Below are 27,646 nucleotides of genomic sequence, written 5' to 3'. Positions count from 1 at the left end.
GAAAGATTTATAAACAAGAGAGACCACAGGGCTTTAGGTGGAAGAAAAAAAGAAAAGCTGAGAATACTAAACCACAGGACCACATTTCACATCGCTTTTACTCTACGCACATCTCGGGAACTCCAGACTAAAAAATAATGAAAGAATTATTCCTGAAGCAGAGACACTCCTGAGGCACAAGGCAGAAGCAAACAAAGACTTCTCTGAAGAGATGCTCCTACATCCCAAACATCATGGGGTTTTCACAGAAAAAATAAAATACAAGCCCTGTTAATGATGAATTCACAATAAAAAAACAACAACAAGGTCTAAGAATGAACAATCCAACCTGATCAAGAGTTTGTACATAAGACAAACATACAGTTACACCCAAACAAACTCCAAATACAGAGAGATAACCAGAATGAGATTATAAGTGGAATATGTATAAAATGCCTGAAGACTAGAAGGGAAACAATAAAATCATTAGACTAAAACCCTATAAAAAAAGAGCATGCAGAATTAAAAGACAGAAAAAACAACAGCACCATAATATATGTTTGGATGAATCTTTAAAAAAAAAGGATTACAATAATGATGAGAAATTCTTTATTAAAAGACATTAGCAAAGACTAAAATAATTGGGGAAAAATACACCATGTTCATGCATAGGAAAACTCAATACAGTAATGATGGCAATTCTGTCCAGATTAATCTATAAATGTAATACAGTTTCCATAAAAATCCAACAGGGGATTTCCCAGCATTAACAAGCTTATCCTAAAATGTGTACAGAGGACTAAAGGATCAAAGAAATGTTGAAGGAGAATAAATGTGGAGGAAAAGAATTCATAATAGCAAATATCAAGACTATTATAAGCTGTAGTATTTAACACATGAGGTATTCGTCAGATGATAGACCAGAGAGACCATTGGATCCTAACAGAAAGCCTAGAATTAGAGCTTAACATGACAGAGCTTAATATGACAGGTGGCATTTCAAATGAGCAGGAACGAATGAACAATTCAGTAAATGGTGCTTCTACATCACACCCCAAGATTTCCTGTGGGTGGAAGAGCTAAATGCTTTTGAAAAGTAAAATGTTTAAAACTTTTTGAAGAATACTATTATAATAGATTCTCATTATTTGCAATAGTTATGTTCTCTATAATCTCTGTGACCACCAAATTTGCAAATTGTTCCTAGGGAAACAATTGTTCCTTTGGTCACTGTGAGCTTCTGATAACAACATTTCTGTCAATCAACAACATAACTTTGTTTAATGTGTGTTTCTGTTTTAAAACACCTCATTTAATATATATTGTTGGTTAACACTGAACTCACGGCTAGCAACACTATATATAACTCATGTCTGAATAAAGTAATTTTCTCCATAAGGCACCTCATCACTTTCTTGCACTTAGGAACACTAGACAGCACTTCAATACTACATTTGGGGGGGCATTATAAACAGCAAGATCGCCAACAAAAAACATAAAAATGAAAACAAAACACTAAAAAAAAAATTTCCATGTGACACTAAATAGACTGTCAGGACACTTGTTTACAGCAAGAGAGCTGGAAGAAGGCAGACCATCACTTTGTTCGACCTCAACTGGGAACATAATGTGACTCAAAATGTCCACTACTTTGCACATAGTCACCATAAATATTTTCATTTATAAATAAATTTTAGTGAGTACATGAAGTTGCAAATATAGAATCTGTGAATAATAAGGATCAACTGCACCTTTATGATATTTCCATGGTTGGAAAGGATATTTTGGGGTTTTGGTAAGATTCAAAAATTACAAATTATAAACAAAAATTCAGAACTTTACTTGAAGATATATGTCAGAAAGAAAGTGAAAAATCAAGTCACACACTGGGAGAAGATATCTGCTTCCCAAATAAAGAACAGTGGGTCAGCATGAAAAACTTTAAAGTTCCTAAAAATTAGTAAGAAAAAGACAAACAGCTGCAGTATTATAATAAGCAAAGGATAAGAACAAGACTTTCTTAGAAAATAGACTGACCAACAAACTAATAAGATGCTCAATATCACTTGTAATAAAGAAATATAAATTAAAAGTGAGATATTTCACAACTCTCCATAAACACATACACACACAGAGGGTTGGGCAAAAGTAGGTTTATGGTTATTCATATGGAAAATACAATAATAAATAATACAAGAATAAACTTTTTCATGTACTCACAACTATAAACCCAACTTTGCCCATACCTGTATGTGTGTGTGTGAGAAGCCCAAGGGAGAAAATAAAAATTCCAGAAAGAACCTAAGACTCAATAACCAGATGATTTAGGAAGCAACAACAAAAGGCCATCCGGTACTGCCAGAGATTGGACATTTCTTAAAACCACTCTCCTGGGATCATCAGTGGATTTTCATGTGAGATAATGGGGCAGCTCTGTGCACATCAGGTTGTATGCATGCAGAGCGCTCATCTTTAAGCTTCTGTTCTTCTGGAACCACTCTCAGTACCAAATTCTGTATCAATCAGGGTTCAACCAGAGGCCAAACCCATAGGTGATACACACACACACACACACACACACACACACACATACACACACACACACACACAATCTCCATCCATCCATCCATCCACTAGGAGAAGTAATTTATGCAAATGTGGAAGCTAGCTAAGCAGACTCTGTCCGATTGTAGTCACCATACCTGATGCTGGACCTTGAAGCCCACAGGGCAGGCAGTCAGGAGGGAAGATCCGAAGCAGGCTCAAACCCACAGGCTCTCACTGGCACTCCACGAGAATGGACTCAGTCCATTCTTATCGCCTATGGCCTTGGTGAACAGGTCATTCTGCAGAAGCCAGGGCCCCTTGGTCACAGAACTAAACACACACACCTGGCCCGGGAGTCAGAGAAGCTGACAGGATCCAAGGGAATGTAGAGTGATGCAGGCCTGGCTGGGCCTCACACCAACAAGGTGCATCAGCAGCTCAGCAACACTGTGTAGGAGCTACACAATGGCTGGGCTTCCCTTTGTCTTCCATCTCTCTCAAGAGTCTCCCTCATGGCCTACCTTAACTAGAAACATACAAGAAAGGGAATTCTGAGAAATGTAATTCAGCCTATTCAAGTTGACACATTACAAAGCCATCACATTCTTTAATGTTTATGTGTCTCTTCAGATCCTCCTTTCGTTCTTGAGTCAGCTTTAGTAAATTATATTTTCTCCTAGGAAATCGTCCATTCTCCAATTTTTTAAAAAAATTATTGGGATAAAGTTATTCACGGTATTTTTAGCAATTTCTGCTAGAGCTTGTTATATCCTTTTTTGGTCATTAATATTATCTTCTTATATGGTTTCTAATTTCATTGCATTATGATCAGAGAATATAGTCTCTTTGTTACCAATTGCTTGATAGTTGAGATATTTTTTAGTGGTCTAATACAGTGATTTTCAACTGGCGTGCTGCAAGAATTTTTAAAACATGCAATACCTGATCATTCAGTCAGGGGCACTGATCTCTTTTCCCTTATACTGTCAAATAAAAAAAAATGACAACAGCCAGCACAACAATAGCCATCCAGTGTGAATGAATCAAAATTATACCTATTATTTTTTGTCAGATTGGCAAAAATATAGTTTTTGGTGTGTCGTAGAATTTTAGTAATTAGTTTATGTGTGCCATGAGATGAAAAAGATTGAAAATCACTGGTCTAATACATGATCAATTTTTATAAATGTTCCATGTGTGCATGAAAATAATATGCATTCTCTAAAATTAATTGCAGAGTATACACATACAGACACACACATAATCAGGTGGATTAATTTGGTTGTCCAATCTTCTATATACTAACTTATTTACATGATCAATTACTGACAGGTATATTCAAAATCTTCCTCTATTTCTTCTAGTAGTTATGTCAATTTTTGCATTATGAATTTTAAAGCTCTTTTATTATATGCATGTTTATAATTATTATATCTTCCTGGTGAATCACTCCTTTTAGCATTCAGTAATGACCTTTTTTTATGCCTAATGATATTCTTTGCCTTAAAGTCTATCCTGTCTAATATTAACATTGCTATGATTTTAATTATGCTCTTTTCCCCTACCCATAGGGTTTTCTTTTACTTTCCTACCAGCTCAGTTATACATTTAAAAATATATTTGTTATATTTTATCCATTATTTTGGTGTATATAGCAGGCAGTGTTGTAGAAAATATATCTACCCTGGCATATTGATAGATCTAGAAGTTCTCAAACTTAGAGAAAAATCAAAATACACTTGCCTTTAAACAGAAATCTCTTCTTGTGGTTTGATATGCCATCAGAATAGCAGAATAAATTGCACAATGTATGCATAACCAAGGCCACATCTTACCCATGAAGGTGTCAAACCATATTCAAGGCAAGGCTCAAACTGAAAGTGTTCACTTTGTATCTCCAACGAACAACAAAATAATATGTTTTCAAATAATACATTCCCACAGCTTACCCTGAGAACCTGACATAGCCCCCAACCCTGAAGGGTGGTTCCCCCACAATTAAGAATGACTGGTTTATGGCATCACCAAAGATTACAGTTGAGAGCTGGAAATATTTTATTACATTAATCGTTCAGTATTCCTCCTCCTATTCCTAGGCCACTTACAGATGGTATAGTTTTTTTTCTGTGTTCTACAGTTTTCTTTCTTTTAGTGCGTTTCTAAACTGCTCTGGTCTTCTGGTTAGTGGACATCAAAGAGACCAACACTAGACTCAAAATCAGTTTCTCTCTAGAAATGTATGAGTCCTATGACTGGAGCTGACTTTTAACCTAGTCTTAAAACAGCTTACTAGGCACTTCTAATACCCACATTACACATCTGCTCATGGCAGAAATTGGGTCTATTGTTTCTGCTACTGGTACTGCAAAAGATTGTATTAGTGACCATATTCTTAAGGAGGGAAAGCTCTACTTCTTGCTAAGCAAGTTGGGTCTTTGATTTGCTGTCAAGTTGGTGTACTACATAGAAAGCCTTTAAGAACTCATTGAAGTCGATGCTCCCATCTTTGTTCAAGTCCATTCTTTCAGCAAGCTCATCAACTTGGGAATCACCAATATGAAGGTTGTAGTGACTACAAAAAAGTTTCCACATAGAGTGAAATTCTTCCATAGAGATAAGACCTAAAAGAATAGAGGAGAAGGCTGTGAGTGTTCATTTTAAGACCCACCGAAGGGAGGGGTGTGGAAGCCATACAGATTGAATAGTCCCAATTTGAAGTTCACTAACATGCTGAGGGAAAAGATATGCTGGGACTCAATAAGAGCATTGCAAACAATGACCGTGTCATTTTTTTATAGGCAATAATTTACTTTTGTGTTTTTACCATTAATTTTTTGGTGTTCAATAATTTCTGTAGTTAAGGATTATCTGATGATTTTTTAAAGTTTGAAAATATGGGTGGTGGGCACACGATGCAATATACAGATGATGTATCATAAAATTGTACACTTTAAACCTATATCATTTTATTAACCAATGTCACCCCCAATAAGTTTAATGAAAAAAATAAAGTATTTCCACAAGCAATAAAAAGTTTGAAATAAGTAATTGTGCATCAAAGCTAAGCAGAAAATAAGTTTCCATAGCCCTCAGTCCCAAAAATAGAATCAGAACTCTAGGAATGATTTTTATTGCCAGGAGTAATGATGATGTTTCAATGAACAGTGAATTATCTTTGCATCTGTGCTGGTGACTTATAAAAGGAGCTATTCTTGTCTGACTGATGGATACATAGGCCTATATAGGAGCATATAGTCTTGAATACAGTTTGTAGCCAAACTAAAATAACAATAGTATTAAAGATGAGTTCTCCCCTACCCAAAGTTAAATCAAGTTTGGATAAAGTATGCAATAGATGAAAACAGAGTTCTGGTTTCAGAGAAACAAACTAGCCTTTGCTTACTGCTAGTGAACTAATCAAAGTTCCTTTACCTGAGTGATCAGAGTCAATGACATTAAAAATGATTTGCAGATCAGATCGGTATCTGTACAGGGTTTCAATGAGAGCTGACTGAGCCTAAAATAAAGATTTTCTGAGTGTTAAAACATAGAATTAATAACATAGATCAGTTTTAGTAAACATAACAAGCATAAAGCACCATCACCAATTCAAAGTAGGGGATTTAGATAGCCATTCGAAAAGGCAGGCCTTCCTTGGAGTCCCAACCCTCTTTAATCAGATAGAAGACCATGCTCTTGCGTTCTGAGGGATCTGCAGTCTGCACTCCCCAAGGGACAGGGCCAAAGCGAATCAGGAAGCAGTAAATAACAGCCAACATTTATTGAGAACACCTTGTGGTGTGCCAGGCTCTGCACTGAGAGTTTTTCTGTGGGTTGTTTCATTCAGTCCTTAACACAGCCCCAAGGAACAGAGCTACTATTATGTCAATTTTACAGACTAAAGAACAGAAAGGTAAAGTAAGTTTCCCAAGGTTCATATAGCTGGTAGGTGGGATTTGAATCTCAGCTGCCTGAAACCAAGGCCTATGAGCTCAGTCACCATGGTAAATTGCCTCTTAAGTGAGGTCCAAAGTCTCCTTCCTGTGAATATCTGAGGCTCCCACCTGTACTTTTACTTCCTCTCTCTGCTCTTAACTTCTCACCTCCCCTGCAACCCTTCCAGTCTTAGTTCCCATCAGCTCACTTTCAGCCCAATGTTATAACTAACTGCTGATGAGTCATTAATTAATAAGTATGGGGGGGGGGGTCTGACAACTCTTCCTGGGGTATTTCCATTTTAATAAAGGATTCTAAACTTTAAAAGTCCTTAAGGTGCCTGGCCAGCATGGCCCAGTGGTTGAGCATCAACCTATGAACCAGGAGGTCATGGTTCAATTCCCAGTCAGGGCACATGCTTGGGTTGTGGGCTCCATCCCCAGTGGGGGGCATGCAGGAGGCAGCCAATCAATGATTCTCTCTCATCAGTGATGTTTCTATCTCTTTCTTCCTCTCCCTTCCTCTCTGAAATCAATACAAATATATTTTTTAAAAGTCCTTAAGGTATAAAATGTCATGTCAGTAAGACTATACACTCACAGTTTAATAGGGAATATGTTGAGTATTTTAAAGGGAGTGTTATATGCAAGACTGGATGTCACATCTGCACTTCTGCTGGACAGCACTTAAGAGAGGAATCACACATTTGACATGATTTGCTTGCAGAAGCTTTTTCTCTTTTTTGCTTATCATTAGAATGCACACTTTCCTGAATAGACCACAATGCACCTGGGAGATCCCTCTTAGGCCTTTCCTAAGATTGTCGTTCCTGTCCATTAGATGATTCCACTCCCAACTTTTCAAAGGCCCAGGTTACTCTTACAGGTTGCCCAAAGGGTGTTTATAGCCACGTTTTAGCCTGGGCTGTGTTTCACTTGCCTCTTTCACAGGTTTTTGAATGTGAGTATCGAGGAAGCAGGTCATGTAGTCAATATTCCCATCTTCATCTGTGAGAACTAGATGTGAACTCAGGGTTCTCCATGGTAAGTTCAGTCCCAAAATGTGTTCCATAGAAAAAGCCCACTGGCCCATAGAAATTTTTCCTAACAATAACAACCAAAAAGAAAAAAAAGCCTATTAATTGGTTCATAATTTGATTTTTAAAATGCAACCTCCTCAGGGGAGCCAGTGGGAAGCCTGGGGTTTCGATGCCTGAGTGCCTCCTGCTCCCCTTTCCAGTTTGTCCTACCAGCCCCCACGGCTCCATGGGAGGAACTACTAAAGAAAGTCTTTGGTATTCCACAGCTCTTTCCTTTACTGTTATGTGTAAGCAGTCAGACTTTGGGTGTTAGATGTGTTTTTCCTTTTTCTGATTAACAAAATAAAGTATTTTATAATAGAAGATTTGAAATGCAAAAGGATACAAAGAAAAAGGTATATGAAGGACAAAAGATTACTTTTATCTTTAACATTTTGACATATTATTCACTTTTCATTTTCCCAGATTAAATGCCCTTTAATCCCCTAATACGATATGTAGTTTTTCAAAATACAAATCTTTATTTTTCCTGCTTATGAAAGACATGCTTATTTGAAATGCTTTTGAATAAACAGAAAATAAAACAATATTCACAATTTATATGTCCATTCTACTGTTGGTAGACACTGGATTATCTTCAATTTGGGGCTATCACAAATAGTGCTGTTAAGAACATTTCCATACATGCCCCTTTGATGCATTGAACCTATAGCTCAATTTGGGGAGAATTTATATCTTGACAACATTAGCCCTTGAACATAATAATATCTACCCATTTATTTCAATTCTTTTTCATTTCTTTTAATATTTTAGAAGTCTCACACATCAATCATTTTGTTTCTTCCTTGGTACTTGATTATCTATTTTAAATGGTATATTTTAAAGTTTTATTATCAATAAGTTAATTGCTAGCTACACTAATTATCAATTTATTACCACTCTGCTCCAAATGTACCCTTCCTTGCCCTGTTTTGTGATATTGGAGCTGAGTCCTGTAAATATTTCCTTTTTTTTGGCAGCTGGTATAATGTTAGGCTTTGTCAGCAGAGGGTTCAGGAAGAATACTCTAAGACATGGCAGAAGAAATGGTTCTTGTATGTTTTGCTTCCCACTCACTAGTGAATTTAGCTGACACCACAGTGGTGTCACCCTTGCCAGCAGTGTGTGGGAGACACAGTGGTGCAAACCTCAAAGAGAGTTTTGCTGGTATTACAGTGGGTGGCTTCATCCTCTCCAGCCCTGTCCCTCTAGTTGCAGACCAACTCTGACCTGAGACATATCAGTGACATTCTACTCCTTGCAGTGAGCCACAGTCACACCCTCTCTGATGAGGTCTGAATCTTAGCCTTGGTTGGAAGTAGGAGACTCTTCCAAGTTTGTTCCTTCCTTGGGTACCCTCTCTCAGCTTTAGAGATAGTAGCTGTTCCCTATCTTATTCCTATATTCTTTTATCTCCTTTAGTAATTAATCATTTTTTACTAGTTAATAATTCTTTATACTAAGTTTCACTGTTCAAAACAGCGTTGTGGTTTCTATCTCCTGAATAGGCTCTGACTAATACACAGTGGCATTTTATTTTTTCCTTTCTAATTCTTATGGTTTTAACTTGCCTTATTTCATTGGCTAATATCCCTAGTAAAATGCTGAACAGCACTAAGAGTAGGCATCTGTATTCGTTTCCTACTGCTATTATAACAAATTACCACAGAATTAGTGGCTTAAAATAATACAAATTTATACTCTTAGACTTCTGGAATTTCTAAGTCCAAAATCAGTTTCATAGAGAAAGGAGATGCAGCCTAGAGATTTATCATACTTACTGTGAGGCTGGTAAATGCACTACAATTCTGCCTCTAGATTCTAGCTATTTTTTAACAGGCAGGCCTTCCAGAGTGTCTAGTCTGACATATTACCAAAATAGAATTTAAATTCAGGATTGTTGTTTGAAAGAAGCTTACTGAAAAGGACTACGCCCTTTTCCAAGCATACGGTGGATTATATTTTATCTCTGTCATTCCTCACTAGTAAAAATAGAGAACTGAGATCTTAAGAAAGCAAAGAAAATAAAAACAGATTTGTATATAACCTGGCATGTTAAGAAATGTAAGCATTACATAATTTTATTACCTGATTTAGTGCGGTCTTGAAGTTGGAAACTATGAATGAGATCAGTTTTTCGTGAAACGATTCTCTCTTTCAATATCCTGATGGCACTACTTTCTATGGTATTCACCCTATGTTAAGAAAACAATTATTAGGTGAAAATTACATAAATTATCATGTTCTGTTTCATTTTAATGTATTATGTTACCACTCACCTGTTTCTGCTTTAAAAAAATGTTTTAATTGATTTCAGAGAGAGAGAGAGGAAAAGAGATAAAAACATCAATGATGAGAGAAAATAATTGATCAGCTGCCTCCTGCACACTCCATACTGCGGATCGAGCCCGCAACCTAGGTGTGTGTGCTGACCAGGAATCAAACCATAACCTCCTGGTTCATAGGTCGACACTCAACCCCTGAGCCACATCAGCTGGGCAATAAAAACTTTTTTTTTCAAAATTAGCCTGCTATATTTAGTCAAACATTTAATTAATTCACCCTTAATGCCTTGGCAGGGCCAGACCACAGGATTTCGTGGGCCATATAAGGCCTGCAGGTCAAAAGTACCTCACCCCTGTTATATACTATATTAATAGAATAAAGGACAAAAACCACACAATCATCTCAATAGATGAAGAACACATATTTGACAAAATCCAATATTCTTTCATGATAAAAACACTCCACAAACTAGGCATAGAAGGGAACTTCCTCAACTTGATAAGGGGCATCTACAAAAAACAACACAGCTAATATACTTAATGATGGAAGACTAAATGATGTCCCTGTTAAGATTGGGAACAAGACAAAAATATCTGCTTTCACCACTTCTATTCAACATTGGTCTGAAGGGTCTAACCAGGGCAATTAAGCAAGAAAAAGACATAAAGACATCCAGATTAGAAAACAAGTATAACTATCTCCATTCATAGATAATATGATCTTGTATATAGAACATCCTAAGGAATCCGCTAAAAACTAACAGAACTAATGAAGAAGTTCATCAATATTGCACAAAACACAAAAAATAAATTGTATTTCAATTCACTAAAAATGAACCATCCAAAAATGTAATTAAGAAAAGAAATCCAGCTTCTGCACAGCGAAAGAAATCAGCATCAAAATGAAAAGAGAGCCCACTGAATGGGAGAACATATTTGCCAATGATACATCTGATAATGGGTTAATTTCCAAAATACATAAAGTACTCATACAACTTAACAAAAGGAAGACAAACAACCCAATAAAAAATGGACAGATCTAAACAGATACTTCTCCAAAGCAGACATACAAATGGCATATGGAAAAATGAGACATATGGAAAAAATGCTCAACATCACTAGTCATTACAGAGATGCAAATTAAAACAATAATTAGGTACCACTTTATACCTGCCAGGATGGCTACCATCAATAAATCAACAAACAAATGCTAGTGGGAATGTGGAGAAAAGGGAACCCTAGTACACTGCTGGTGGGAATGCAGACTGGTACAACCACTATGGAAAACATCATGGAGTTTCCTCAAAAAATTAAAAATGGTACTGCCATTTGACCCAGTGATCCCACTTCTAGGAATATATCTTAAGAAATCTGAAACATCGATCAGAAAGAGCATATGCACCCCTATGTTCATAGCAGTGCAGTTAACAATAGCTAAGATCTGGAAACAGCCCAAGTGTCCATCAGTAGATGAGTGGATAAAAAAGCTGTGGCACATTTACACAATGGAATGCTATGCAGCTGTAAAAAAGAAGGATCCTTTACCCTTTGAGACAGCATGGAGGGACCTGGAGACTATCATGCTAAGTGAAATAAGTCCATCAGAGAAAGATAAGTATCACATGATCTCACTTACATGTGGAATCTAATGAACAAAATAAACTGACAAACAAAATAGATCCAGAGACAAGGAAACATGCAACAGACTGAGGATTCTTAGAGGGAAGCGGGGAGGGGAGAGAGCAAAGAACTTATATGTATATATGCATAACCCATGGACTTATGTGAAGGCCTGGGGAGGGGAAATGAGTGGGAAGGAAGCGAGGGTCAATGGGGAAAAAAGGGGGGACATCTATAATACTTTCAACAATATAGATTTTTTAAAAAGAAAAGAACTCCACTTACTATAGTACCAAAAAGAGTAAAATACTTAGAAATGAACTGAACAAAAGATGTCCAAGACTTGTACACTGAAAAGCACAACACTGTTTAAGGAAATGAAAGGTCTAAATAAATAGAATAATATGGATTGGAAGACTTAATATTGTCAAGCTGCCAATAGCCACAAAATTGATCTATAGATATAAATGAATCCCTATCAAAATCCCAGTTGGCATTTTTTGCAGAAGTTGAGATGCTGATTCTAAAATTCATAGACAAGTGTCAGGGACACAGAATAACCAAAACTATCTCAAAAAAGAAGAACCAGGTTCGACTCACATTTCCCAGTTTCAAAATTTACCACAAAGGTATAGTGATCAGGACAGTGTATTACTCACATTAGGATAGACATATAGATCAATGGAATACAATTTAAAGTCCAGAAATAAACATGTACCTTTATGGTCAATTGCTTTTTGACAAGTGTGCCAAGACAATTGAATGGGGGAAGGATAGCCTTCCTGACTGATTGTGCTAGGACAACTGAATGTCCGCAAGTACAAGAATGAAGTTGGATCCCTATCTTACACCATACAAAAATTAACTCAAAATGGATCACACACCCAATTGTAAAAACTTACTCAATAAAATTCTTAGAAGAAAACATAGGGATGTGTTTGGGGTTAGGCAATGGCTTCTTAGATTCGACAAATCATATATCTAATAAGTGACATGTATACAGGATATATAAAGAACTCTTACAACACAATAATATAAAATGGGGGAATAATATACATAGGAAATTCAAAGAAGAGAAAATGCAATTTCCAAAAACATAAGATGGGTAAACTCAGCTTGGCAAAAATAAGAATAGGGTAATAATATCTGAAACTAATGAGGATGTGAAGAAACGGTATATTGTTCTTCAGGTTGTTAATTATTACAACTCTTGGAGTATCCAGCAACATTTTAAACATATACATCCATAAATCTCATATTTTGAAATCTTGCCTAAAAGCAGCACTAAAACTTATGCATAGATATACACAGAGAGAGAAATTTTTGTTATAGTATTGTTTTTAAGTGCAAAACCCTGGAACCATTCTGGATGGTCATTATTTGAGTAAGATTTACTCACTTTACAACTGTTATGGCATGTGTAGACTACAGAATATTATGTCTCTATTAAAAAGAATGAATTAGGTCTATATGTACTAACTTGGAGTGGTGTTCATGATAGAATCTTTAGGGAAAAAGTCAGTTGTAGAATAGAGTGTGCAGTGTGATTCTCTCTTTATAAAAAGAAATGTATGTATGGTGTTTACCGATTTTCTCCTCCTACTAGGATATGCATTTGATGAGGGGAAGGATTTTTGCTTATTTGGGTTATTGCTATATCACCTGTGCCTAAAACAGTGTCAGATACATAGTATGTGCTCAATTTGTTATTTTATTCAATGAATGAACAATTGCTTGTTTATTTTTGTAGGAGCAAGGAGAACAGGGTGGAAGGTCCACACCAGCCTATTAATTTCAGTTACCTACGGGGAAAAGGATTATGGAAAAGTAGCGGGAGAGATGATTAACATTTTCTTTATCTATATATTTTTGGTCTCACTTCTTAATAATATATTCATTTCATAATGAAAAATGTTAAAAAGATAATGTTAGCCGAAACCGGTTTGGCTCAGTGGATAGAGCGTCGGCCTGCAGACTCAAAGGTCCCAGGTTCGATTCCGGTCAAGGGCATGTACCTTGGTTGCGGGCACATCCCCAGTAGGGACTGTGCAGGAGGCAGCTGGTTGATGTTTCTCTCTCATCGATGTTTCTAACTCTCTATCCCTCTCTCTTCCTCTCTGTAAAAAATCAATAAAATATATTAAAAAGATAATGTTAAAGAGGTAAAAAGAAGACAAGCTATGAATGCCATTACATGGAGAAACACACACAACTCTTTTGTCATATACACTGCTGGATAGAGAAGAGACAAGTAACTCCAGACTGGGCTGTTTTAGGGTGGGGACAGACAAAAACTATAGGTTACAGGGCTGGGTGGTGTGGGAACCTTCTTTTTTTTTTTTTTTTTACATTCAATTAAGGACTGGATGTTGACCACTTTATCCATCTAAAGAGATGTATAAATTTAAAAATTGCTCTTCTTGTTATCAGATATGAATGTATTCGCTACTTTGTGTCTGGAACTATTTCCATACCAATGAGTAAACAATAAGTAGTTGTCTTCACCCTCGTGGCTATTCTTAGTCACTTTGGATTGGTTCTATTTGATCACCAGTACCAGGGTTCAGAATTCCCCTTAGAGTATACACACCTTTGATGAAGAGGTCCTAAGCACGTTGCCTTTGTTACTTGGTACTGGAAAAATCGAAGAGTTGTACTAAAACCAACCTTGACGTAAGCTCCTCTATTGCTGCCTTCTTCATAATAATTAGAAGCAGAAAATACTGTAATAACCTGATTAAAGAAAGAGAGGATCAGGTTTACATAGAGGTAATTCTCAAAATGTCCTTCAATAAAGTCAGAAATAGCTCAAGTCTTAAAAAAGCAAAAATCAAATGAAGTTCAGAATCCATACAAATCATTCAAGTCTGTCAAGATTTCCCATGATTCCACTGGAGAGAAACAAGGCTTTTAAATCAGTGTCCCCAGAAGTACTGATTTCTAGCCTTCATCCTCACAGGGTATGGCCTTGCAATCCTGTGTATAATCTCAGCTTTAATCTTAGAATCCTCCTTAATGCTGTTTTGCAAATTCTAAATTTTCCAAGGGGGTAAAGCCTTTATTTTCTTTCCTTGTGATATTTGAGCATTCAAAATAAAGCTTGTCTAGTATCAGTCTTTTGCTTTTGCTTGGAACTGTCTGATTTAGAGGGCCTAGGGCCCTCCACAAAACCAGTGCTTCAAGGGCATAGAAATAGTGGCTAAAATAAGGGACCATGGCCATTCTGTTGGCTTTGGGGCTGTGGTGGAGGATGGAGGGTAACATCTGTCAGTGACAAGAAACCTTGCTTAGGTTAAACCCTGTCCTAATAAGTCACTGCTATTTTCTCTCCATTTTCTTATTACCAACAATCCTATATAATAAAAGGGTAGTATGCAAATTGACCCTAATGGCAGAACGACCAGGAACAACCAGTCGCTATGATGTGCACTGACCACCGGGGGCAGATGCTCAATGCAGAAGCTGCCCCCTGGTGGTCAGTGTGCTCCCACAGGGGGAGCTCTGCTCAGCCACAAACCAGGCTGATGGCTGCAAGTGTAGCAGTAGCAGCGGGAGCCTCTCCCACCTCCTTGGCAGCACTAAAGATGTCCAACTGCGGCTTAGGCCTGCTCCCCACTGGACATTCCCTGAGGGCTCCCAGAGGGATGTCTGACTTCCAGTTTAGGCTCGATCCCCCAGGGAGTGCGCCTAAGCCAGCAGGTGGACATCCCCCGAGGGGTCCTGGACTACGAGAGTTCAGGCCGGACTGAGGGACCCCCCTGAGTGCATGAATTTTTGTGCACCAGGCCTCTAGTCTCTAAATAATACTTGCCTTAACCACCTCGCAATTGTTAGTAAGAGCCTGAAATGTACTAATATAGTTAGGAAAAGCAAAAGTGTTGAAATAGAAGGAAATAACATGCAAATTTATATTCTTTTGTATTCATCACTGTTAAGTATTAGAAAAAGGGGCATCCCAGGACAAATTGGGACAAGATACCAGTTCCTCAGTCCTCACCTCTTCTAGCCTTATCACACACCACTGCAGGAGCACAATATACTCCATTTTAGTGGCTGCATCTTAACTAACTACAGTGAGTGACTTCCTATAGGTCACCTCCTTAAGTGAGTGGAGGGGAAGTGTATTTTGTTGCTCTGCCCTGCACCAGGAACATGCAAAGATGAAAGAGAGCAAACTGGATTCATGGCTGCCTTTTATGTGCTCAATGAGGATAAGTACATTCTCAACCCCACCTTACTAGCGAGTTGTCTTCCGATCAGTAAAAGCCTTTCTCTGTGTGTACTTAGTGTTGCACGTCAGTTTCTGTCTTTGGGATTAGGGGAGATTACGGAATTAAACCAAATATCCCTTAGGGTGAAGGACAGAGAGGCCCCGTCCAACAATGTATATAAACCCTACAGTCTCTTGTTTCTGTCTACCAAAGCATGGCCTTCTCCCTAGGTACCAGGGAAGACATCTTCCCATGGGCCTTTAGGTGAGACATATCCTGTAAAGAAAGACTATGCTTGGAGGAAGGATGTCTATGATGGTGTCACCAACAATGCTAACTTACCTTCCCATCATGGCAGACTTCATACCCTTCAGGCTTACATTCGTGAGATCTAATGAGAAGCTTCAAACGGTTTTTATTAAGAAACTTCGTGGTGACATCTGGCCCAAAATAGCAGCCCCCTCCTCGACTTGTGTTTGGATAACAGCCTCGTTTCCCTCTAGGATCACTCCACAGAATATCGATGACCTTAAAACAACAAATAGATTAGGCTGCTATTTACAAGTGAGAGTTTATCTTTCTAGAGTCCAACTTCTTTTCCAGAAATATTTACCTACATTATCCCAAACTCTTACTATTTCTCATTCCTCCTTCAAAATTGTTTCATATTTTTATCCTCCATGAATCTCTTCGAGAATAGTTTTAATGCTATAGCCACCACAATCCCTTTCTGCTCATCCCCAATAACCAATGTTGCAATAATAGTAACGAATGTAGAAATACCTAGTAATCATGAAGAATCAGCCCTTGGCTTTGTTTTAAATCCATCACAAATGTTTCACAATTGCTGAATCTACAAAAGTATTTTCTATTGAAAGAACTTAATTGTCATGTTCAAAGGAGATAGCCATTTCCCCACAATGAACACACATTAGGCCCTGGTGTTTGGCCCTGGTGTTTGTACTGTTGAGTACATAAGGTGAGGAAGCCTTTTTCCTATCACAAATATAGACAACTGCTTATCTAAGAATACCTCCTAAAGCATCTCTTTTGACTTGATGCCCTCTTGATAAGTACATTTCAGTTTCAACAATACATTTGGCCACTGATTGGTTTCCACAATGTGTTCTCCTAAATCCACAAGTATTTTATTAGCATAACATTTTATTTTGGGGATGAAATAAGCAAAAGCAGTCTACATGATGCCCAGGACCAAAGGCCCATGTTTCTAAGAATATGTTAATAGAAATTTGGGGGATTCCTGTTTGTGGCTATAATCTACGTATAATGTTTCTTTATTCAAACGTCTCCTACAGGAGCTTAAACAGTAGTGAGAAAAACTAAGTTTGTTACTAAATATGTATAACCTTGAGAAAACTCTCTGGATCTCAGTTTCTAGATCTTTCAAATCAGAGGTTTGGGCCATAAGACTTGTAAAGTTTATCAAAGTTCTAACAAACCAGGATTCTAAGAGTCTATATTTTCCACGTGTTTCTTTTGAGGAAATGAAGAAGCATGCATTTTAAGTTGTACAGTTACTCTAGTGGGTCTTAAGAAGAGGACCAGAAATGGCTGTCCCACTGAACATGATAGTACAGCTATTTATAGGTTTGGCATTAAAGGAGAGCTAGACATCAGTAAGGGAAAAGACAGTGAGGTGGAGAAAAGAACAGAACTGGCTGGGTAACTGTTCTGGGATGGCAGGCACCTGGTCAGAACTGGAGAAACACTGCACCAGGCAAATTCCAGACACTTGTAGAGTTTTTGATGATTGATTGAAGTGAGAATTAAAACCACCCAAAGATTCTCCTTTCTTCCCTACTAAATTCCAACCCTGGCACAACCCTACCCTACAAATAAATTAAATGGAACCCATTTACTTTGCTGGTGTTTATGATAAAAAATAACACTTGCATTTTAAACTGAATCATATCTCGCTCCTATACCATAAATTCATGTTTGGAGGATATGACTTGGCATTTAGTATAATAAAGGAGAAAACATGGAACACAAGGAGTTGTGTTTTATAAGGAGGGGATTAAGATTTAAATTCCTACATGAGGTACAAGTCATTTATAGCCAAAATTACCCCTGGAAAACCTCTTAAATTACCCTTAAAGCACAGTATATGTGATTTTGTGTATACGATCCTATATAGCAATGTGGATGTGTGATATTTTATATGTGTGATAATGTAAAATATATTATGTGAAAGTAAAATTTTATACATTTCTCTTCTTTTTGCCATATGTAAATAGTTGAAATTTACATAAATTAAATGCACATATGATGGGACTCTGTTGAAATAGAATAATCACTGACCAAAGAGTTAATTCTTCAAGTGTCACCTGTGTCACTTGGGACAAATCACTTAGCCTATTCAGGCCTTAGATGGCTCAGCAATTAAATGAGTAAGATATATGTAACACTCATTTTTCTTTGATTCAAAGTAGTAAGGGATAGGTTTATAGAAATGAACTTCAGAATCATTCCCTCCTTGAATTCTGCATTTCTTTTCTGTCTAGAATTCATTCACTTGAGTAGGTTTACCCAGACTGTGGCTACAAAATAGATTTAATTCTGAGGCTCTCAAACAAAAACTTTTATAAAGGGTGAAACAAATTCCTAGGCAGAGATAATCTCTCTTCTCAAGAACACCCTCTCTCCTCTGACATGCTGGGTATTTTGGGTGGTAAGTGCAAGAAAGAATACTACTTACCATTCTTTCCTGAAATTGTCAAACCAAAAATTGTAAAAATTTTACCAAATGACAGCTTTTTTATGACCTGGTCAATAAATATCTGATTACAAAACACTGTTCAAACTAAAGATCTAAAGAAATGGAAAGACATCCCATGTTTATGGAGTTGAAGATATAATATTAAGAGTGCAATAGCACCTAAATTGGTCCGTAGATTCAAGGCAATGCCTACCAAAATCCCAGATGCTTTTTGGTAGAAATTGACAAACTAATCCGAAAATTCATATGGAAATTTAAGGGACCCATAATAGTCCAAAAGAACTCAAAAAAGAAGGAAAAAGTGTGGAGAACTCACACTTCCCAGTTTTAAAACTTCGTACAAAGCTACTGTAATCAAAACTGTGTAGCACTAACATAAGGATAAACATATAGATCATGGAATATAATTAAGAATCTAGAAATAAACCTTCATATTTACAGGCAATTGATTTTTGGTGGGGGTGCCAAGAAAATTCAGTGGGATCAGTCTTTTTTAACAAATGGTGCTGGGATAACTGGATATCCACATATAACAGAATGAATTTTAACACCTACCTCATACCATACACAAAAATTAAAAGTGGATCAGACACCTAACTGTAAGACTCTTAAAAGAAAACATAGGAATAAATCTTCATGACTTGGGGTTAGGCAATGGCTTCTTAGTTATAATTAATACCAAAAGCATGAAGCAAAAGCACTGAGTAAAAGAAGCCAGAAACAAGAGATCACATATTGTAACATCTCCAGAAAAGACCAAAAGTAGATTAGTGGTTACCTGAGGCTAGGAGAAGCAGGGCTGGGAGAGTAGGGAGATGGGGAGGAAATGGGGAGTGACTGATAATAAGTGTGGAGTTTATTAGGTGATAAAAATGTTCTAAAATTAGATTGTGGTGATAGCTGCACAACACTGTGAAAATATCAAAAAACACCAAATTACATACTTTAAATAAGTACGTTATGTAGTATGTGAATTATCTTATATAATAAAGATCATCACTCCAACACACAAGATGGCCACCCCCATGTGGTCAAAGATGGCTGCCCCCAATGTGGACACAAGATGGCCGCCACAAGATGGCTGGCAGGGGAGGGCAGTTGTGGGCGATCAGGCCAGCAGGAGAGGGCTGTTGGGAGGGACCAGGCCTGCAGGGGAGGAGAGTTGGGGGGGACCGGCCCTGCAGGGAAGGGCAGTTGGGAGGGACAAGGCCTGAAGAGGAGGGCAGTTGGGGGGACCAGGCCTGCAGGAGAGGGCAGTTGGGGAGACCAGGCCTGCAGGGGAGGGCAGTTGGGGGCAACAAGGCTGGCAGAGGAGGGCAGTTGGGGGCACCAGGCCTGCAGGGGAGGACAGTTAGGGGCAACCAGGCTGGCAGGAGAGGGCAGTTAGGGGCAATCAGGCTGGCAGGGGAGCAGTTAGGCATCAATCAGGCTGGCAGGGAGTGGTTAGGGGATGATCAGGTTGGCAGGCAGAAGCAGTTAGGGGCAATCAGGCAGGCAGGCAGGCAGGCGAGCGATTAGGAGCCAGCAGTCCCGGATTGTGAGAGGGATGTCTGACTGCCCTCAAGGGGTCCCAGATTGGAGAGGGTGCAGGCTGGGCTGAGGGACACACATACCCCCTGTGCACAAATTTCGTGCACCAGGCCTCTAGTATATCAATAAAGCTGTCAAAAATATAGTGATAAATTCAGTGAAAAGGATATGATCTGTGTATAAAGGTAAGTCACTTTTTATCTCTATATTGTAAGAGACAACATAATCTATGCTGCATCTTCTTTGCCACTTTGGTGAACAGTCTGATTACCTACCTGTTCCCACTCATGCTTTGTTAAATAATCAGAAGGGGATCCACTTAATTTGACTCCCCGAGGCATGTATCCTTTATTCTTCCTTGTTTCAGTACCAGCATCTTTATCCACTGGAACTGGTGGCATCAGCACAGATTTCATCTATAAAACAAATTCTTGCTTTAGTCAAACCCTATGCTTGGTGTGCTGGCATGCAGAAACTTCAGTACTAGTTGCTATTCTCTCTACATTGTTGTGCCTCAACCCAATGAAAAATGCACCGTCATCTTTTGCATCTCATCCATTTCCTTTATCTTAGTGATCCACTGATATATAGAAAGTGAGCCTGTTAAATTCTGCTTGTACGTTTTTCAAATAGAGACATTGCCCTACAGGGAGTTTCCCATTAGTTTCTAAAGTACCCTAGAGGCACATATGTCAGTGCTAGACATATTCTGAGGCATCATCTCAGGAAATGGAAGATGCTAAGGGAAAACTGTCTCCCTCTGAGCCTTTATCTATACATGGGGCTAAGAGAGAACCAACAGGCTTTGATTTCAGAAATACCTCAAAAGTGGCTACTTTTCATTTTGTTGTGTTTTCCTGGAGAAATATGAGAAAGTATATTTATGTCCAGGAAAGTTCTCAAAGAGGACATAACTTGAAAACTTTGGAAGCCCTTCAACTTAAATGCAATGTGGTCTCAATCTGAACCTGTCAGCAATTGGTACTGTCCTGTAATCCTACTAATAAAAGTGATGCATTTCTTTGGAAAATAAAATATCTTTCTGATAGTATGCCAATTACTATAATCCCTTCAATATTCCCTTACATAACTTGAGACTGTAATTTTATACTTGTTTCTTTGTAGCACCCTACCCTTATCCTATCTAATAAAAGAGTAATATGCAAATTGACAGTACTTCTGCTACACCCACAAGCCACACCCACCAGCCAATCAGGAGCAAATATGCAAAGTAACCCAACCAATATGGCTGCAGCCACAGAGTGAGCAGGAGGCTTGGGTTTCCCCAGCAATGGAGGAAGCCAAGCTTCCAACACATCCTGGCTGGCTGTGGACTCCACTTAAGGCTACAAAGTTTCGATTATAGAAGATAAATAAATCCCAATAAAAATGGTGGCAGCCACAGAGCTGGAGAGAGCAGGAGGCTTTAATTGCCCCTGGCGATGGAAGAAGCCAAACTTCCGCAGCCCTAGCCTGCCTTGGCCTGCGCTCAAGGCTACAAAGTTTCAATTATAGAAGATAAATAAATCCCAGATACCAAGTCCTCTGCTTGGGTCGCCAGGGGGCATGGCCAGCCTGAAAACCACCACAGGCCCCTCGCTCAGGCCACCCCATGCCCCAAGGGAACCCCCATCCTGATCCGGGACATCCTTCAGGGCAAACCAGCTGCCCCTACCCGTGCACCAGGCCTCTATCCTATCTAATAAAAGAGTAATATGCAAATTGACCATCACTCTAACACACAAGATGGCTGCCCCCATGTGGAGACAAGATGGCTGCCACAAGATGGCCAGCAGGGGAGGGCAGTTGGGAGGGACCAGGCCTGAAAGGGAGGGCAGTTGGGGGCAATCAAGCCCACAGGGTAGGGCAGTTAGGGGTGACCAGGCCGGCAGAGGAGGGAAGTTGGGGATGACTGGGCCTGCAGGGAAGGGCAGTTGGGGGGGGACCCAGGCCTGCAGGGGAGGGCAGTTAGGGGTGACCCAGGCCTGCAGGGGAGGGCAGTTAGTGGTGACCAGGCCTGCAGGGGAGGGCAGTTAGGCATCTATCAGGCTAGCAGGGGAGTGGTTAGGGGGTGATCAGGCTGGCAGGCAGAAGCGGTTAGGGGCAATCAGGAAGGCAGGCAGGCAAGCAGTTGGGAGCTAGCAGTCCTGGATTGTGAGACGGATGTCCAACTGCCCATTTAGGCCCAATCCTACTGGGATTGGGCCTAAATGGGCAGTCTGACATCCCTCGAGGGGTCCCAGACTGGAGAGGGTGCAGGCTGGGTTGAGGGACACACACTCCTGTGCACGAATTTCGTGCATCGGGCCTCTAGTACAAAATAATTTTAAACAATACTTCTGTTATATTGGTGGCCTTAGCTCAGTGATAGATAATTCTCTGTGGTAGACTCCTAGTTTCTTCTATAAACTAGGGTGTATATGAAATCTTACCTTTGTTTTTCAAAAATAAAATTGAATCTTATTCTGAGGTCCTGTCTCATTGAGATTGTTGGAAATTCAATCTCAGCTATTATTGGTAAGTTCACAACCTACCCTCCTCATTCCCCTCCCCCAGCAAATGTCCCCAGGTCTTATGCAGGGCAGAATATTCTGGGAAGATACTCTGGACTTGGGTCCACACTATTTCTGATAAACTCATTGTGCAAGTCCACATGGTCTCTTAAGTACGTACATGTGGATCTTCTGTTTTCACGGCCACTAGGGATCAGGATTCTTGTCCCCACCCCCTTCCTAAGGCCCCACACCATCATTTTCTCCTGGAGGACCTCCTAACCATCCCTTCCCCTATTCCCTGCCAGGGACTTTGAAGAATACTAGAATCTTAATCTTATAGAATATTCCTTCTCTGTCCCTCTGCATTGACTCATCCTCCCAAACTGCCTACCTTACAAAATGCCTTTAATGAACCAGAATGGAGGTTGCCATCAGGTTTCCCCAACCCTCCCCCTCCCCTATTAACAGGTATACCACAACAGGTGTAAACCAGGAATCATGGTCACCCTACACTTGGAAGGTCCTAAGGGATAAAAAAGTAGGGGTTATAAATTTGGACTTGAGGCCCTGACTAGGTAGCTCAGTTTGTTAGAGTCTTGCCCCCATGTGTCAAGCTTAGAGGTTTAATCCCCAGCTGCATCATATGCAGGAGGCAACCAATGAAAGCATGGGTGAGTGAAACAATAGATTGATGTTTCTCTCTTTCTCCCCTTTCCCTCCCTCCTCCCTCTCCCTTCTTCTCTTTCTCTCTCAAATCAATTTTTTAAATGAAAAGTAAATAAAATTGGACTTCCAAATCTACTTTTGTATCTCATCTGGTAGAGTTCTAATGGACTGAACCTACTACTTTTATTACAGCTAAATTATATTTAATACAACTATGTGCTGCCAGTTCAACCTCACTCTAGAAGAGTAGAAGCTACAAAAACTATGTAAGTCAAATTTTTATCTTTAAAAATCCATCTTATGAGTTGGTAGGACAATGATCTTTAAATGGTATGAAATTTGAGGTATCCTGGGAAAATTCCTGGTCTAGAAACTTCTACCCAGGGTCTGTCTTCATGACTGAAATTCAAACCTTAGTCCCAAGTATCAGGAAAAAAAGGAAAGAGTTGGAGAAGAGAGCTCAATGTTCCGAGCTTACTCTATGATCTTTTCTTCATCTAGGTAATTATATTTAATCCTAATAATTCAACATGGTAGGCATTTTTAGCTTCAATGTATAGGTATGAAAACTGAGACCTAGACAACTTTGGTTCCTTGCCCAGTCACCCAGCCAGGAAGTGGCAGAAGCAGGGTGAAAAGCTAACTATACCTGTCTGATGTCAGAACTTCATGGTATTTACTAGGTCAAGGTGGCTCTCAATTTAGGCTCTCCACAGAGATAGTAATGGGCATCCCAGAGACACGAGATCTTAATATCTGGAAAAAACCCTATAGAGGCCTACCTGCTTGGGCTAATCTCAGGAAAGGAAAAATTTTCAATCTGATCAATTGGTAGTGGCTGCCACAGCTGATCAGTTCTGTTGTCATAGGACAGGTGGTGGTGGAGTGTCTCATTCCTGCTATGTGCTTGCCAATATTTGACTGACAAAAACATCATGTTCCCTTGCTCTTGGCTAGAATCATATCCCCTCATTATGCTAACACTATCTCATGTTGATCGAAACATCTTATTGACTTGACTATTTATTGATACCATGAGAAAGATGCCTTAAACTTAGGGTGGCCTTAAAATTTATTGCAACTGGGATACTTTTGAGAGTAAAGAGAGGTGCTATTAACAATTATACCAAGACAACAGGTATAAATCAGGAACTATGATTCTCTCTGGGTGAAGTTGGGGGGGAGACTATGTAAAATCACCACAGAATTAGCAAAATGGTTGTAAAAATGTTTTTATCCAGTTTTGTCTTAGGTTTGCCCACTTTGCTCTTAAATCTCTTAGGAGATATTCAATAAACATTGATTTAAGCACTTGTTACATCTTAATTGCTGGGGATGCTGGGGTGATATCAGGGAACTAGAGAAGCAGGGGAAGATAGTAAACAAACAGTACCACAGTGTGTTATTTAATTTTAGTAACTGTTATGAAGGATATATACAAGGGCTTCAGAGCATATAAAAGGAGATTGATCTACTCTGCACATTGTGGATGGCTTTGTAAGCGGGTATATTTAAGCTGAAATTAAAAGGGTGAGAAGTTAGCAACAATATTATCATTCATATGTGTATGCCTACCTTATATTATCATTCATATGTGTATGCCTACCTTACAAAATGCCTTTAATGAACCTAGAATGGAGGTTGGTATAAGTGCTCCAAAAACTCAAGGTGAATAGGTGTCACACTTCTGTCTATATCAGATTAAACTCCAGCTCTGGACTCTACCTGCCTAGATTGGTTAGAAATTGGTTATCGGTCCTGAGGGGTAAGGGTTCCTGTTTTTCACTAGGACTATATGTGATCATCTGGCTCCAAAACTGCTATCGGGCCTCATGCCCATATGGTACCCCTAAGCCTCTGGTCTGGGGACTTGGCTGGTACAGGAGGAAGAGAACTCCAGTCATTCTACAAAGCACACTGGAAGGAGCCTTTCACAAAGGTGGGAGAGCTTTACAGGACCCACACAACCACTTTCCTCAGAGGTTTTATACATGCCCCTGCTCTGTTTCTGTTGTTTTTAATATGACTAATTAGGCTTAAAAATATTTCCAAAAATATGACCCTGAGCCATTTGGAGTATATTATAAGGGAACTCATATCAATTCAGAAATCAAGTGCTATCTGATTCCACCTATATTAGGTACCTAGAGTAGGCTGCGGGTTTAATCCCCAGTTGGGACACGTATGGGAGGCAAGCAAAGGAATCTCAATTTCTCTCTCTCTCTCTCTCTCTCTCTCTCTCTCTCTCTCTCTCTCTCTCTCTCTCTCTCCCCTCTCCCTCTCTCTCTCCCTCCCTCTTTAAAATAATTTTTTAAAAATTTCCCATGTATAGAAGTTACCCATTTAGCTCTTTACCATACAATCATATATTTTTTTTCTGAAATTTGTACCGATCTTTTCAGAGTTACAACCACGATAATACAAATGAATACAAAATAATAAGTTTAAAAAAGAGGTATATATCCTCTTATAAATCTATGAGACAAGATTCATGTAAACTGCCTTCTTACTTTGTTTCGCTCTATATGATGGAGTAAATTCAGATCTGTAGACTCTGATATGCCACCATGCATGATCAGGATTTCATCATCAATGATTGTACCAAGGGGCAGCCAGGCAAAAACTTCTTCCAAGACTTGTAGGATTTTTTTCCCATGTATCTGTAAGTAAGAGCTTGAATAAGACTCATTTTTCTGATGGGTTCAAGTTTATTGAATAGTTTCAATGGATGGACAAAAAGCAAAACAGTTTTCATGATACCTAAAGGAAGTCAGCACAGAGTCGCTAACCCACTGGCATCCATTAATCATGTCTTTTTATTCTGTATTTTTGAGACTGTCCCTTCCAGGATTAGCTAATTCTCAGAGATAGTAAATGACTTGCCTGTCATATGCAAGCCAACCAATCAAAAGCCCACACCCCCAACCACCTTCTTTATGGGGCTGAAATTACTCAAACTAGCCAATCCTAAATCTGCTTGCACTGCCTTCCCCATTCCTTCCCAGGGAAAACATAATAAACACACTCTCCCTCTCAATCCCTCTGCCTTCTGCCTAACCTTGGTGCTTCCCCATGTGCCCCCCCCCCACAATGTGATGTGCTATGCCTCCTATTTCCTGATAACTTATTAAAAGCCTTTTCCACAGCTATGTTCTTATCTGCATGTTTTACCATATCTGAGTAAAACAAATCCCAGGTACCTTAAAAACAATGGAAGATGTTTGTATCTATGCTAAAATTTACAAAAGTCACATTGAAAAAGCTTGCTTTAGTCCAGGAAGAAAATTAAGCCTCTGCCATGGCTAGGGCTTCCTACTGTGCTTTTATTCATATAGATTCTCACTAGTTCACCCATAACCCTTCCTGAAGGCTATTTTTTTTTTACTTCTATGTATAGACAGCAAAGAAAAAATTTTTAAAGTATGAGTCTTACCTTATATTTACTCAAGACTTCTTTTGTGAAGCCATACCTGGAAAAAAGGGGGGAGGGGAATTAAAACTATTTAATTAAATGTTGATAACTCCTACTTATGTGAGCCATGCAAAAAGGGGAGGCCTTGATGGGAAAGAACAAAAGCAGCCAAAACTTTTATCCCTATACTCAAGGAGCTTGTAGTATAGTTGGAGAAAGAAGATAAAATTTTGTGAAACAATCACGAGCAACTTTAAAAATATGTGGTAAGCATAGTTTGTGTTAATGCTTTAAGTACTCAGAGAAGAGTGCTGTGGCAGATGGAGAAAGTTGTGTGGGAGAATGCTTTTAGTTTAAATAGAATTTCTCAGACCACCTATAATTTACAGTAAATGAATGATATGGAGAGAGAAAAAAGACTGAAGACTAAGAGAAACCTAGAAGATAAACAAGTTGGCTCTTTATAGTCTCTCGGATATACTTCATGTTATGTATTAAAGGTTTTAATAGAAAGTGTCAGGAATTTTAGAGCCTGAATAACAGCCACTAAGGGAGATTTAATGATGGGAATTTTCTTCAGTTAGTTTTCCTTGCCTTAGCATAATAGTATATATTCTTAGTACCCAACACAGTGAAGTTAGATCACAACATACTCACTCCAGGTTTCTATGCAAATCATATCATGTCAGTCTTCTACAGTATAACATGATGTTTTCTGAGATTATTTCAGTCCTGTACTCACTAAAAGTTTCCATGTTCTTAAATCCAATGAACACTTTGCAGTCCCCATCTTTCTTGCTCTTTCTGAAACACTAAATACAGTTGACTACATAATCCTGGAAAACTTCTTTTCTCTTGGATTGTGAGAAAGTAAACTCCCCTGGTTTTCCTCCTACCTTTCTAGCTATTGTGAATCTCCTTTTGCAATTTCTCCTCTATCTTGCCTTAAGCAATTGGGAGTTCCTTCAGATTCTGTCCCTTCACTTTCTCCCTTGGCAATGTCATTCTTGTCTAGGGTTTCAGTTACTATTTACATGCCAATACTACAGGACAACAGTCCAGCCCACACTTCATTTCTGAGCTCTGGACATGCATACCCAACTTCCTACTCAAAGCACCTCAGATTAGCTTTCCCCAAACTGAACTC

At 38.9% G+C, this 27,646-nt stretch overlaps 1 protein-coding gene across 1 annotated transcript in view; it reads right to left on the bottom strand.

Annotated features, from left to right (window-relative positions):
* Positions 1–4,569: 4,569 nt before the first annotated feature.
* Positions 4,570–27,646, bottom strand: part of PPEF1 (protein phosphatase with EF-hand domain 1) — an 84,723-nt gene continuing 61,646 nt past the window's right edge. The window contains exons 8-16 of the mRNA XM_028129684.2: positions 26,521–26,557; positions 25,598–25,747; positions 20,202–20,342; positions 15,999–16,184; positions 14,036–14,178; positions 9,629–9,735; positions 7,402–7,565; positions 5,959–6,043; positions 4,570–5,147 (exon numbers count right to left, since the gene is read on the bottom strand). Of these exons, the coding sequence (XP_027985485.1) occupies positions 4,945–5,147; positions 5,959–6,043; positions 7,402–7,565; positions 9,629–9,735; positions 14,036–14,178; positions 15,999–16,184; positions 20,202–20,342; positions 25,598–25,747; positions 26,521–26,557 (1,216 nt within the window). The 3' untranslated portion in view covers positions 4,570–4,944. The remainder of the gene's footprint in view (positions 5,148–5,958; positions 6,044–7,401; positions 7,566–9,628; positions 9,736–14,035; positions 14,179–15,998; positions 16,185–20,201; positions 20,343–25,597; positions 25,748–26,520; positions 26,558–27,646) is intronic.

This window comes from Eptesicus fuscus, chromosome 1 (assembly GCF_027574615.1).
Source record: "Eptesicus fuscus isolate TK198812 chromosome 1, DD_ASM_mEF_20220401, whole genome shotgun sequence".
NCBI classification, from domain to species: Eukaryota; Metazoa; Chordata; class Mammalia; order Chiroptera; family Vespertilionidae; genus Eptesicus; species Eptesicus fuscus.
This window is presented reverse-complemented; position numbering and strand designations above follow the sequence as displayed.